Source organism: Canis lupus, chromosome 26 (genome assembly GCF_048164855.1).
Source record: "Canis lupus baileyi chromosome 26, mCanLup2.hap1, whole genome shotgun sequence".
Taxonomy (NCBI): Eukaryota; Metazoa; Chordata; class Mammalia; order Carnivora; family Canidae; genus Canis; species Canis lupus.
Genome location: NC_132863.1, coordinates 7,540,506 through 7,553,722, shown reverse-complemented (window position 1 = coordinate 7,553,722; position 13,217 = coordinate 7,540,506). Strand labels below are relative to the sequence as shown.

Genomic DNA, 13,217 nt, shown 5'->3' with positions numbered 1-13,217 from the left:
ATGGCCTGCTCAGGTAACCTCAGATGCTCAAGGGTGGGGGCATGGACACTTGGCCACCAGGTGCCACGGCCAGATGTGCTAGGGAGAGCCCAGAAGCCACGAGCCTCAGGGCCCAGGACAGCTGCTGATCTCTTGCCTTCAGGGAAGCCAAGTAGCACACTTGTTCCTTCCCCAGGAGCCTCCTTCCCGTGTTCCTCGGGCCCCGCGGCAAGGTGGGGGAGCACCAGCGATCAGACTAGACCAAAAGTGCCGGGCAACAATGTTGGTTTTAATGGCATTAACATCCAGGAAGTCACACATCAGTTCTTGCTGGCAACTTCCCCCGGGGGTGAGAGGCTGCTGCCTCCCCGGCTGGGCTGGGCCCCTCCAGTCTGCTCCACAGCCCTGGAGACTCACCACCAGGCCGCTCGCCTCCTGACCCCCAACCCAGGGGAAGAAAACAATTGCACTGATTGACATACAGATACCCAGCGTCCCGGCCTCCCCAGCACATACCCTGGGGTCTGTCACAGAGCTGGTAAGGGCTTTGGCGTCTGCTCGGTGGTGGTCCAGGGCTGGTCCTGGGGAATAGTGTTTATCAAATGTGACAAAGGTTCTTTTACAAACAAGGGGTCTGGAAGGTCTATTTCTGTGATTCTAAGAGTCTCTCATGGCTTCTCTCAGAGCTACTGGAGGTTGGGCCTGGATAACGGTGTGTTGGTTGGTTTATTTATTTGTAAGGAATGTGTAAGGCATTTTGGTAAGTTGAATGGGAACTTCTTTTCCCGAAGAGCAGACTCAGACAGAAGTGCCCTCCTTTGAGCTGCTGTCGTCCTGTGAACAAAGGTGGGCAGAGGGAGGGAGAGGCTGAGGCCGAGGAGCCGAGGCAAGCGCTCACCCCTGACTCCTGGGGACCTCCAGTCCCGAGAACACCCAGCACGGCCAGCCTGGAGAACCAGAGTGGAGCAGAGGATACAGGAGAAGAGGGAGGTCCCTGAGCTTGGGGAGGACCCTGGCACTGACAGATGGCTGTCAGTGGGGCGGGGAGGTGTCAGAGATGCACCCCTCACCCAAGGGAGCTGTGGAAGGGTGGGTGCTGGGCCCAGAAGGCTGTGTGTCCTGCTCCCGGCTTTCAGGAGTCTGTCCCCAATACCTCCGGCCCCCAGGCCTAGTCTCCTGTCTGCCCTGCACCCCAGGAGTCCTGGGACCGCCCCCACAACCAACCCCCCACCCCAGGGTCATGGGGGAGCCAAGGCTGTGGGCAGGGCCAGGGCACTCACTGTTTTGTCCAACTGCTCCTGCAACTTCTTCACTGTGTCTCTCTCCTTTGCCAGCTGCTCCTGGGTGGTCTTCAAAAGCTCCTGCAATTTGGTGGCAGCATGTCCCAGGTCACTGGTTAGTTTCTTCTCTTTTTCTAGTCTCTCCTGGGGATCAGAGGGGTCCAAGGGGATGAGTCACCATGTGGCACACAGCAAGAAGACCACCTGGCTGTGCATGTGAGGCCTTGCTGCCTGGGAACTGGGCGTCCTCCAAAGGTGTGAGGATGTGGCTCCCTGCTGCCCCAGAGAGGGGTCTGTGCTGCGGCTACCAGCTCGGCCAGGAGCACTGCCTGTGACACCAGGGACGTCCTACGGTGCACGGAGGCTAGTGTGACAGAGCCACACGGACTAGTGGCTGCCATGTGTGACACTGGAGTTTAGGGAGCCTGCCCCCCCCCCCAATCAAGGGGCCTCAAGATGGCTCCTCCCCCTCCCACGCCAGACAGCAACCTAGGAAGCTGGGGCTGCGCAGCTGGCGGTGAGCCCAGGGGCGGGGCGTGGGTGTTGGCCCCCCTTTCCTGAGCCCACTCTGGAGCAGGAGCCCCACTTCTACCTTCAGCTGTGTGGCCTCCTCTGCTGCTGAAGACTCCAGGGGCCCTGTGCTGCGGAGCTTCTCCAGCTCGGCCTGGAGCCGGCACGCAGAGCTCTGAGCCTTGGGGGGGAGGGCAGAAGGGTGTGGGCAGGACGCCAGACGCCCCGCAGGGAGGGGCGCGGGTTCAAGGCTGTGGGGGCGGCCAGCGGGGGCCGCACGCACAGACGCCAGATGACCCACAGTGTAGCCACGGATGGCCCAGCAGAGCCCCCACCCGCATCCCCATGGCCCTGACGCTGACGGCACGGACAGGGCCTGACCTCCTGGAACTCGGCCGTGAGCTTCCTCCGCAGCGCCTGCTCGTCCTCCAGGGTGGCCTCTGTCCGCTCCAGCTGCGCCTTCAGCTGCATGGGAACACCACCCCCAGACTGTGGGAGGCCGCGGGGTGGGGGGCGCGGGGGGCTGGGGACCTTGGCTCCGGCACGCTCTACCTGCTAGCTCTAACGAGAAGCCTCTCCCTGCCTCTGGCTGGCCGGGGAGCCCGTGTCTGCCCACCCGCAGGTGACTGTCGCTCCCCAAGCCCCACAGTGGGGAGATGGTGCCTTGGCCCCGGGGACAGAGCTGGGGATGGAACACATGCTGCTAGGACCTCTGCGGCCCCCAAGATGAGGCTGCCCCAGAGCTCCATCTCCACCGCTGTGCTGACGGCCCTGGCTCCCGCAGAGGGCTCTCAACCACCGTCCCTTGGCTCGAGAGTCTGGGGAGCCAGCACCCTGCCGGCGCCCTCCCCGACACGGCTTCCTAACGGCAGGCCTGGTCACCCCTCCCACACGTGCTGTTAGGATCCAGGGGCTGATACCTCTCTACCGGTTGCTTCCCTCGCTCTGTTCTAGGGCGCCCTCCGGACCCGGGGTGGGGGTGGGGGCAGGAGTGGGCAATGCCTGGCTGGGCGGAGTGGGGGGGGGCCTGCACCTCCCTCCCAGGTGGGAGGGGGCCACACAGGCTGTTAGTGACAAACATCTGGGGCCCGGCTCACCGCCCTAACCTCGACAGGGTCCTGCTCTGCTGGGGGGGCAGCTGGGGACCCAGCTACGTCACCATCCTCTACGTGGCTCTTCATCTCACTCAACTGCTGCCTGACCTGAAACAGGAAGGGGTGGGGGTTTGTGCCAATCACAGCTGGACACACGTGCGCACACACAGATCCCCTCAGGAGGACGGCAGGTGCTCTATGGGGGACCTGGTTTGGCAACCGTGACCTGTGTCAGAGTCCCCATGCAGGTTCCCTGGGGCGGGGGGCTGGCACCATGACCTCTCACTTGGGCCACCCCTGTGCTCTGCTCCAAGGCCAGCCGTGGAGCCCTCCCTGGGAGCAAGATGACCACTGGTGGACACAGCGCAGAGCTCTGTTCCCAGAGCTAAGGAATTGAAAAGGAAGTGAGAGGTGGCAGACAGGCTCAGTGCAAACAGCACCACTCGGGTCCTGGATCCCTTCCAGATGCACTGTTCAGGGCCCTCTGTAGGGTCTAGGAAAGATGACAAGAGGACACTTGCCTAATAAGGTCCTTTCAGGTTAGAGGTCCACTGCTGGGAGCAGGGGACACACCTGGCGGCCCCTGCGCCTTGGGGCCTCAAATCTGAAGCAGCAGCAGTATCATCCATGAAGCTCTGGGAAAGGTTCTAGTCAGGGGACCTGGGTGGGCTCTCGGTATGAGCTCCCTGGGAGTGTGGGTGGTCTTGGACCCCCTCTAGGAGGCACCGCTCCCAAGGGCATCTCAAGTGTGTAAGGTCTGACTCTGTGCACATGACCTCAACCTGGGCAGCACCCCAGGGCCCCAACCAGACCTGGCTTAGGCCGTGGCTCTGGTGAGTAGTCCTTGGGCTCAGGTGACTTGGCCTGACTGGCGCCTGCTCTCTCCTATGCCAGTCCCAGGGGGTCCAGGGTGTGCGCCCCAGGGCAGGGGCAGCTCACAGCTCCGCGGCTGCTGCTGGGGGAATGCCAGCACCACGGGCCAGACCTGCCGAATCCTCTCAAGAAACCAGATGTGTCTATTCCAAGTCTGCCAATTTCTATGTGTTTATGATCAAGATTTTCAGAAAGGCTGCAGATCCAGCAGACCAGGTTGTGGCTGCAGCCCCGGAGCCGGTACCAGCCGGGGGGGGGGGGGGGGGGGGGGGGGGCGACCTCGCCAGGAGGCAGGGAGCGGGTCAGCTGCCAAAGCTGACAACGGAGGAGGACCCGAGTCTGCCCCGGGGGACAGCAGGCCTCCATGCACACCTGCAGGTTTGAGCACACTGGTCTGCGCCACTGCTGAAGGGAGGAGAGCCCTGGGTGCCCTGGAGGGGGAGGCCGGACGAGCCGCAGGGCTCACAGGGAGCTGGACTGGCCTGAGCCTGGGCCCCCGAGCTCCCATTGCCCCGGGGGATCCAGGAAGGGAAGCATGAGCACTGGGCCTGGCAGCTGCGCACCCAGCTGGGAGCCCCCTCAGCATGGCCATCGAAGCCTGCCCCAAACACCGAATCGGTGCCCACCTCCACCTCCCCCCATCATGCTGCGTTACCTCTGACAGGGTGGAGGAGCACGACTGGCCAATCAACCCCCACCCCCACCCCGCTCCTCTCCACACTCACTCACCAGGGCGAGCTCATTGCTTTGTTTCTGGGCTTCACTCTTGGCTGCATCCAGCTGAGACTGAGACTCTAATAAAAGTTGCCTCAACTTGGAGAGGAAATGGACCCAGGCGATGCGGAAAAGGAGAAAACCAGTTCCTATGAGTTAGCACCCAACAGACAAGCTAACGAGACACATCCAGTCACCCACCACCCAAGAACACGACCGAGCAGAGCAGGCCAGGCAGGGGCTCCTAGGCCTCTCAGAAAGTCTTTTTTTTTTTTGAAGACTTAGGGAAGACAGAGTTCACCATGTGCCAGGCTTGGATCTTTCTTTACAGACTGTCTTGTAAAACAAGCCAAAAGTGTGAGATCAAACCAGCATCGGGGTGGGGGGTGGGGGTGCAGGTCAGTGCTTTCTGCTTCTGACCAAAGCACAGTGTCTGATTGAAACCCCGGGTGTCCCCAGGCTGGGGAGAGAATTCCCATCGTCAGGCTGACCTGGCTTCATGCCAGCCTGTCTGCGGGGCTGTCGCTCTGCAATCTGCCCCACGCCACACACATCCTCGGCCCGGCTGGCCCAAGGCGGGGGCCAAAGCCTGAGAACCCAGACTCTAAGCTCACGTTAGCCAGAGCCAGGGGAGGACGAGAGACTCAGGGCGGCCAGAGACCCCACCAGGCAGACTCACCCCCGCCACCTCCTTGGCGTAGCTCTGGCACTCAGCGCTGGCAGCTGCCATGTGCTTCTCCAGCTCTGCTTCCAGATGTGAGGTGTGCTCCCTCACCTGGACACACACATGTACAGGTCAGAGGCCTCGAGCGGGGCCAGCAGGAGTCAATGACCATGGGCCACAGGGTGACAGGGCGACAAGTCCGGCTGCCCTGGGGTAAGGGCTGGGAGACCACCCGTGGCCTGTCGGCTGCAGGCCAACCAAGGACAGGCAGAGACGAGTCCCTGGCAGCAAAGCACCTTCCCAAACTCCAGCCCTCTCCTGGGCCAGACGTGTTCTCATGCTCCACAGTGGATGAGAGGAGGGCTTTTCAATTTCCTTGCTGGGTAGGGGCCAGGGGCACCCTCTAGGAGGCCAGGGCTGATAGGGTGTCTGCAAGGAGCACTGGGGCCACCTCGTACCCGCCCCACAACATGGCCACTACAGAAGCCACAAAGCCCCAGGGTTGGGCACATTCCACACAGGCCCACGGCTGCCTCAGGCTCTCCGAGCCCGTCAGTGGCTCTCACAAAGGAAAAGCAGGACTGACAAGACCCCTTCGCGCCTCTCAAGACACGCGGTCCACGAAGGAAAAATAACTCCAGGAGCCCCTGTAATGAGGAGAGCGGCCCTGGGAGCAGAGCCCCGCACCTACCTGCTCTGAACTTTCAAGTTCTCCTTTTAGCTTCTCTACAATGTCTTCGAGATGTTTCACTGTGACCCGTGACTGCCAAGCAATGGGAAGGCCCCATCAAACGCCAGCCCCTGGAAGGGGACGGTCCCCAGACCCAAGTGGGATGGGCCTCCTCCCAGGAAGCCCAGTGGTGCCCGCCCACCTCAGGTGTGAGGTGGTCTTCCTTGGGGTGGAGGGGGGCTCTTAGGGCAGAAGACTCAGCTGTCCTCCATGGTCGCACTTTAGGCGGCATCACCAAAACCTAGCAGAGTCACCTCCTGTCTCCCAGAGACCCATGTGACTCCCTCATCAGCTTTCCCCCTGGTTCTGATGAATTCTGACCTCACTGTAAGTCTCTGCTAAGTTGTATTTGAACTCCTGGGGAAGGGGGAGCCCCCAGAGTGACACCGGTGTCCTTGACCTGGGGCAGGGTCTCAGGGCCCTTCAGGTACCTTCTGAAGCTCCTCCTCCGTGGCGCTCACTTTGGCCTTCCACACCTGCTCCTCCTCCTCCACACTCTTCTGCAGGTCTTTGAGCATGCCCTCCTGGAGGAATGGGACACTGAGGTGGGGCCCTCTCCCGGACACCTCGCCCCTCATGAACACAACTGCAGCCACCTGTCCCTTGGCTTCTATGGGATGGCTGCCTGGCTGCCCAGCTCAGATTCTGTCACAGTGTCATGTGGGGAGAAAGGTGGGCCTGTCCTGGAGGTGGGGGCTCGGGCCAGTGTGCAAAGACTATGGGCCATGCCAGGGAATGAGGTCTGTGACCCAAGAGGCCATTAGGACTCTGTCTCCACTGGATTTGCCACCAGCACGGCTCCTGAAATCACAGAGATAGTAGCTTCCAGCTGGCCAGCAACCAAATGTTCACCTCTTCTTTTCCCAGTCTGTTTCATGTCATCACTGTCTTTGCACCTCCAGCCCCAACCCCGCAGCCCAGGCCTCTCCTCAGCTCAGAAGCAGTGAAGGTCTGAGCACCTCACTCAGCCCAAGAAATAGGGCCCTGGGGGGCAATGACTTGGCCAAAGTCACATGGAGCCAGCATCTAAGCCCAGAGCTCTTTCCCCAAGGGCCCCTGGCCTGCCTCCTGCCTGCAGGCTCTGGAAACTTTCCCGGAAGCCCCCCTGAAGGATACCCAGCTCAGAGCCTGGGTGAGGCCCCACCCCTCATGCCCTACCGTCTCTGCCAGGATGGTGCGGTACTGGTCACACTCGGCCTGCAGATTGTTCTGGGTCTCCTCAGCCTCCCTCAGCTTGGAAGCCAGGTCCTAAGGGCAGAATGGGGCTCCGGTTGGCCAAGCACAAAGGTTTTGCCCAGCTGCCCAGTAAGACAACTTTGGGCACCCTCTCCTCCTGGGACAAGGGGAGGGGAGCAAATGCGACAGCGGGGACCTCGGCAAGGGTGTGTGTCGCCACCCGTGCTTACCGAGGACGGATCTGTGTCAGCCGGCCGCTGCTTCAGCAGCTCCGGGCCCTTCTCTCGGAGTTCCTGCAGCCACTCGGTGTAACTCTGCAACAACATGTGCAAAGTGGGGCCCACAGACATTCCCCATGGGTAGCAGGGCCCCCGGGAGCCGCCTCGCCTCCTACCTGGGGGGCTGAGCTGGAGAGAGCCGGCAACAGGGCCAGCAGGGCCTCCTTGGTCTGGGCCTCCGTCAGGCTGAGCTGCTTCTCGGATTCCTCCTGCAGGCACGGGGAGGGCAGCAGTCAGCATGGTTTAGGGCTACCGGGGGAGCGGTGGTGGAGATGCCTGTCCCCACCTCAGCTCTTGGGGGAGGGACAGGATCAAGAAGCCGGTGGCTGCCTGGGGCTGGTGGGTTGCGGGGCTCAAGCTCAGCGGCAGGTTCTGGTCTCCTTGGCCTGCCTGGGTCAGCTTTGAGAGCTCTCGGCTCTGCTGGATGGAGATGGCAAGCTGGCCCACGTGGCCGGTGCAGGCTCCTGACACCCCCTGCCGGACCCCACCCACAATCAGTTCCCAGTGTTAGAGCTCTCCACGCAAGTATGCGCCCATGCGTGCGTGCAGACCGCCAAGCTGCTGTGGGGGCCGCGGAGGCAACAGAGGGGGAGGTGCTTTAGGAGCCACCGCACAGGGGCTCCCGCCAGCCAAAAGGGGCAAGGATCAGCAACCCTGCTCTACGAAGGGAGGAACCAACCCAGAGGGGTAAGGGGGCACGTCTCCTCTGAGGCCTGACTTGCCCTGGCTGGGCTGTGCCAGTCAGACCCCAGCCGTCCTCCTCAGGGCTCCCATGCAAGGGACTGAAGAAGGACTCAAAGGGCAATAAAGTGAAGCCTAGCACAGCACATGTGTCCCTCGGGGCACACAAAACCCCTTCCACAGACCCCGGGGAGGCTTCCGGCTAAAACAAAGTCTCATCTCATAACCCAGCCCTGGCCCTGCTGCCGGCCCACCACAATCGTGCCACGGCCAGAGACCCGAGGGTGACATCACAGCCCCGACTGGATTAGCCTTCGAGTGGTGTTCTGGAATGTGCATGACAAACAGACGCCCAGCCTGACCACAGCATCTACTTGACCTGGACTCAAGTCTCCGAAGAGGACCCTTCTCGGCTCACCCAGGGATGCACACAATGCTGGTGGCCAATGTGGGCAGCCTGCTGTGGATCCCTGACCTCATGACCCCTGTCAGGCCCCCCGATCACGGGAATCCAAGGCAAGGGCCAGAGGACCTGGAGGGCAGCTCTTATCTGGCTGCAGGGCTGGGAGCAGTCAGGTGACATCTCCTGTCACACGTCTGCATTGGTCACAAGCATTGGTCACAAGCCCGGGTCACCTCCGAGGAGTCTCGGTACAGCTACCACAGCGGGACCCGAGGCCAGCCCTGCACCTCCTGCCCCAACTTGGGGCCTCATCTGATACAACCCTCAGGCTTCCTGGGAGGCTCACGAAAGCCCCTGTAAAGCTCACGATAACAGGACAGACATTCCTTCTGCATGAGTGAGGCTGAGAGGGGAAGGCTGGCCCCTTGGGGCCTTTCATCAAGGCCGGAAACATGTGGTGAGAGCGGCTGGGCGAGGCGTGTGCTGGCCGCCGCCGCTGCTGAGGCCACGTCCCCCGCCAGAGCTAGCTCAGTGCTGGCTCCTGGCCCAGGACTCCAGAGACAGCGTGGGGCCCCCAGACACGGAGTCCCCCCACACTCCCCACTCGGCATGGAGCGCAGGACCAATCAGGCCCCAGGGCCCAAGTGCCTGCTGCTAAAGCCAGCCTGCCTTCCGGGGCGACTGCAGGGATGGATCAGGAAAGCTACGGGGCTAGGACCCGGGAGGCCCTGAGACAGCAGCAGGATGGCCTGACCTCGGACTTGCTCACCATCTCTGCGCCCTGATGGCAAAGGGCTCAGCCGGGGCCCAGCCAGGGCCCAGCGGAGAAACAAAGCCCAGGACAGGGAGAGAGGAGGGGTCGAGGGGGAAGGAGCGGCAGCACAGGGCACATCACCTGCTGGCCCCGGGGCCTGGCAGGCACTGCCGAGGCCCGGGGCCAAGGCTGCTCTGCACGCAGCTGGTGCGTTGTGTGCTTGCCACAAACCACATGGTCTTGACCAACCTCAGGTGAGTCTGAGCAGGGGACTCTGACCTTGGCCTGGGTTAAGGAGCGGAGCTTCTCCTCGCAGGCTCTCTCGGCCGAGGCCAGAGCCTCCATGGCCTTCCAGTTCTTCTCTCGGAGGTCCTGGGGTGGGGGGGTGGGGGGGGAGACATGGGAAAGTGAGCAGCTAGGTGGGGCGGCAGCCGACACATCCCCCACAGCTGCCTGGCCAGGCTCAGCAGGCCAGGAACCTGCCCCCTCACTCTGCTTGGGACTCCGCAGGGAGACAGCAAGGGACAAAATGCCCTCTCTTTCAGCCCGTGTCTGCGGGGCCCCTCAGGGGCAGCCCGCTGCGGAATGGCTAGGGCAGCAGGGCAAGAGGAGGCGCAAGGAGGTGACAAGAGAGGTCAGCCCGGCTACTCAGAGAGAAGAGGCTCCTGCCACCACTGACCCTCGGCTGGCTCTAGCCACGGGGGCACAGGGAGGTCCAGGTGGGGCCCCCCAGAGAAGAGCAGGTGGGGAAACCAAGGAGCCTGGGCTGTGTGAGGTGCCATGAGGGGCAGCCCCATGGGGAGGAGGCAGCAGAGGCCCCCAGAGCTGCAGAGCTATGGGACCTCTCTGTGCCCTGTTCCTGACACCAGCCTCCCTGCTCCAAGGCGACCATGTGGCCCAGACCAGACCACAGGGTACATTCCAACCCCATCATGGGCTGGGAGTGTGGGAGGGGGCTCCACGCTTGGCCATGTGACCCAGGCCCATCCAGTGGGCATCAGCCCTGGGAATCTGAGGGACCCAAGGGGAGAGGAAGCCCCGAGAAGTAGGCAGGCTTCTAGCCACATAGCATGACGGGACACAAAGAGGCAGCCAAGCCCCTTCCCCTCCCTGAATGGTCAGGGGTGGGTTTCACACAAGCCCAGCCTCTCAGCCATGCCCCTCACACTTACGTTGTTCTTCACTTTCTGCTGCTCAACAGCCTCCTTGAGCTCGGTGGCCTCCTTCTCCAGGCACCACACCTGGGACTCTAGCTCCTTGAGGCTAGAGGGAGATGGTGACATCACTGCTGGGCTCCAAGGGCCCACAGTGTCCCCAGGCCATCTCGGGATGCCCCTTCTGCTGCCCGGACACTTACCCAGAGCCATTCAGCTGGGGCCAATCCCCTCCCCTGCCCTCAACCTCCTCACAGGGCACAAGCTGTTGGGAACCACCCTTGCCCCATATTCTCCACTCATTCCAAGGACCGGGGGCCTGGATGCAGACCCAAAAGGCCACCAGAGTTCTACCTGTGACGCCGGCTGCTGGGACTGCAGAGGTCAGAGCAGCCACAGTGGCCAGGGCAGGGATATACCCCAGACAGTTAGCACTCAGGTTTTGGGGATGCTTTTTCTTCCAGTGAACTGAACCCTGTCACCTGTTCAACCTGGTCCTGCTCTGTGCTCACAGACCATGTCAGCTGACATGACTCCCTGTGGCCACACTGGGTCCTCCACAGACATAGTCTAGGCCTTCTCAGAGGACTACTGAGCTGGACAACTCATGTGGCGCTGTCACCTGCACACCCAACAAAACTCTGGATGCCACTGCCCTCAGCAGCTCACGACAGACCACTGGCTCTCCACTGTGGGTACAGCAGAACCATCCTTCATCCAAATCTAACTCTATTATGACCCAAAGGCCCCTCCCTCAGGTCTCTGCCCAGGTTCTGGGGAATCAGACCCACATGACCCCCCAGACATCATGGCATGGGAGAGAGCTCAGTCCCATCTTTTTTGTGTTTCTCTCCACATTCAAGAGCCTGGTGGGTGGCTTTAATCACCCTCATCATCCAGAAAGTGAGAGGTTGACACTACTAGAGCTGGACTAGCCATTCCGAGGAACACATTTCAAATAGACGTTTTAATATGTTAGGTTCTGCATTAAACTTTAGGACAGGGAAGGTCCCAGGAACTCGTGCAATCTAAAGTGATTAACTTAGACTTGAAATCAGGAAAGAAGTCCCTGCCCAAGGATGTGCCCACGAGGTGGGGCTGCCTCAGGGAGTCACTAACAGCCAGATAAAGACCTGCAGATCTGTTTGTTTTCATGGGCCAGCCATGGTCGAAAATGTTTTGAAATCCACAATTCTAACGCATCCTGGGGCTGAACAAAAAAAAAAAAAACAATTTAAGTGCGGGTTGAGCATGCCAGCTGCCCCACGCACCCTTACTTGGGAGTGGCCTGCCACCATGGCACTGTCTCGCCTTGTTATTCCAAAACCAGCTTTCGTAAAGGCCTTGAATCAGTTGTTGACTCCTTGGGTGTTGGTTTCAGGGCCAAGGAGCCTTGACCCCACCCTTAAAGCTGTGCTGGGATCCCTCACAACTTTGCCTGCAAGCCTCCTGCACCACAGAAGAGCCTGTGGTAAACCAGCCCATGAGCAAACACAAAACAAGATTCTGAGGAGGAAGAGGAAGAAGCAGGCAGATGGCAAGGACACGCTTACCATCACCTCCTTGGTGGCCACTGCCTGAGTTCTAGAACATCTGGGTTGGATCACTCATCTCCACCCAGAATAGGATGGCCAGACCTTGACACAATTTTCTGATAAATTCAGAAGGACATTTCAAAAACCAATTTGTGTCAAACACATCTGCATGGTGCAAAAAATCAGAATTAGCCATATTTGCAATGTGACTTAAGTACTCTACATGTTTGCTGTGTGGTCCAAAAATCTGATCTCAAAATACAGGAGCAGAAACGAAAAACCCACAAAAAATGAAAAACCCTAATCAAACACATTCTCTCCACTCCAACAAATGCCACGAGAAACGAAGTCCACCTGAGCTTTCTGCAAAGCACCACGCAGGAGAAGGGACAAGGAGGGTTTGGTTCTGGGTCTCCCACAAGGCATCTTAGGCTCTCTGGCTTCTTTCCTCAGCCCCCAAATGCAGAGCCTGAGGCTAAGAAAGAAACTCGGGCTATGGCCTGAGGAGGCACAGGGGAGGTGACTCACTGGCAGCAGCCAAGAGAACTGGCCAGAACAAGGGAAACTTGTGAGCTGACGGTCTGGGACATGTATGACCACTGCATGGGGATGAAGGGCGCCCTTCACACCTCCCTGCCACGTGGCTACCCTGTGGAGCCCTGGCCACGGCAGCTGGGAGCCACTTCCCAAGTCTGCGAAAATCTGCTCAGGGATGCACGTTCCAGAGGTGACGGCCCAAGGACTCAGAGCCCCCTAACCCAAGCCAGCCTGCCCAGGTGTCAGCCCCAGTCTTAGCAACAGCAAACCAACAGTCCCCTGAGCACAGCCTGGTGGTGGGCCACCAACACCGAGAAAACATGGTCCGCCAGCAGTGAAGCTACCTCGTGGACAATCCTGTGACTTAGCTCTGGATGGCACAGACCTCACCAATCTGTGTTAAAAAAATAGTGACCCCGCCAGGTTCTCCATCTGGATGTGTAACCATGGCTGCTACTTGATTTATGACCCCAGTCCCTAAAAACCCTTGCCTGGGAGACTCTCTTGACTAGCTAGTCCTTCATCTGAGACATGAATGGAGGGACAGACAGGGGGAGGTAGGTCCAGAACCCCCGGCTGAGGCATCCGCCACTCTCTACACAGATAAGTCTCGCTCCTCAGGAGGAGGCATGGAGCTCTTTGCAAGGATGCCTTCTTTGCTGCCCAGGTCTGTTCCCTGGCCTCAGAGCCACTGGGGGGAGCAGGGAAAGGTAAGGGCCTCTGAAGGGGCTCCTCCCCGGGGGTCTGTGTGCCCCGCGGAAAGCCCTAGCCTGGGGTCCTGGCCGCCCTGTGCTGAGGGTTCCGTTTCCTCTTACCGGGCCTGATGCTCCGCTCGGCTGGCCTGAAACGAGAGAC

The 13,217-nt window shown here is 60.5% G+C and overlaps 1 protein-coding gene across 3 annotated transcripts in view; it reads right to left on the bottom strand.

The window, feature by feature from the left end:
- Nucleotides 1-247: 247 nt before the first annotated feature.
- RRBP1 (ribosome binding protein 1) overlaps nucleotides 248-13,217 on the bottom strand; it is a 65,358-nt gene continuing 52,388 nt past the window's right edge. For 2 of the 3 annotated variants that reach the window (XM_072799963.1, XM_072799962.1), the window contains exons 10-24: nucleotides 13,178-13,203; nucleotides 10,309-10,399; nucleotides 9,416-9,508; nucleotides 7,415-7,507; nucleotides 7,251-7,334; nucleotides 7,003-7,092; nucleotides 6,276-6,368; nucleotides 5,806-5,877; nucleotides 5,130-5,225; nucleotides 4,466-4,549; nucleotides 2,876-2,971; nucleotides 2,151-2,234; nucleotides 1,852-1,950; nucleotides 1,260-1,403; nucleotides 248-813 (exon numbers count right to left, since the gene is read on the bottom strand). In XM_072799963.1, the coding sequence (XP_072656064.1) occupies nucleotides 778-813; nucleotides 1,260-1,403; nucleotides 1,852-1,950; nucleotides 2,151-2,234; nucleotides 2,876-2,971; nucleotides 4,466-4,549; nucleotides 5,130-5,225; nucleotides 5,806-5,877; nucleotides 6,276-6,368; nucleotides 7,003-7,092; nucleotides 7,251-7,334; nucleotides 7,415-7,507; nucleotides 9,416-9,508; nucleotides 10,309-10,399; nucleotides 13,178-13,203 (1,281 nt within the window). In that variant the 3' untranslated portion in view covers nucleotides 248-777. The remainder of the gene's footprint in view (nucleotides 814-1,259; nucleotides 1,404-1,851; nucleotides 1,951-2,150; nucleotides 2,235-2,875; nucleotides 2,972-4,465; nucleotides 4,550-5,129; nucleotides 5,226-5,805; nucleotides 5,878-6,275; nucleotides 6,369-7,002; nucleotides 7,093-7,250; nucleotides 7,335-7,414; nucleotides 7,508-9,415; nucleotides 9,509-10,308; nucleotides 10,400-13,177; nucleotides 13,204-13,217) is intronic. The other variant, XM_072799964.1, reaches the window with a different exon arrangement.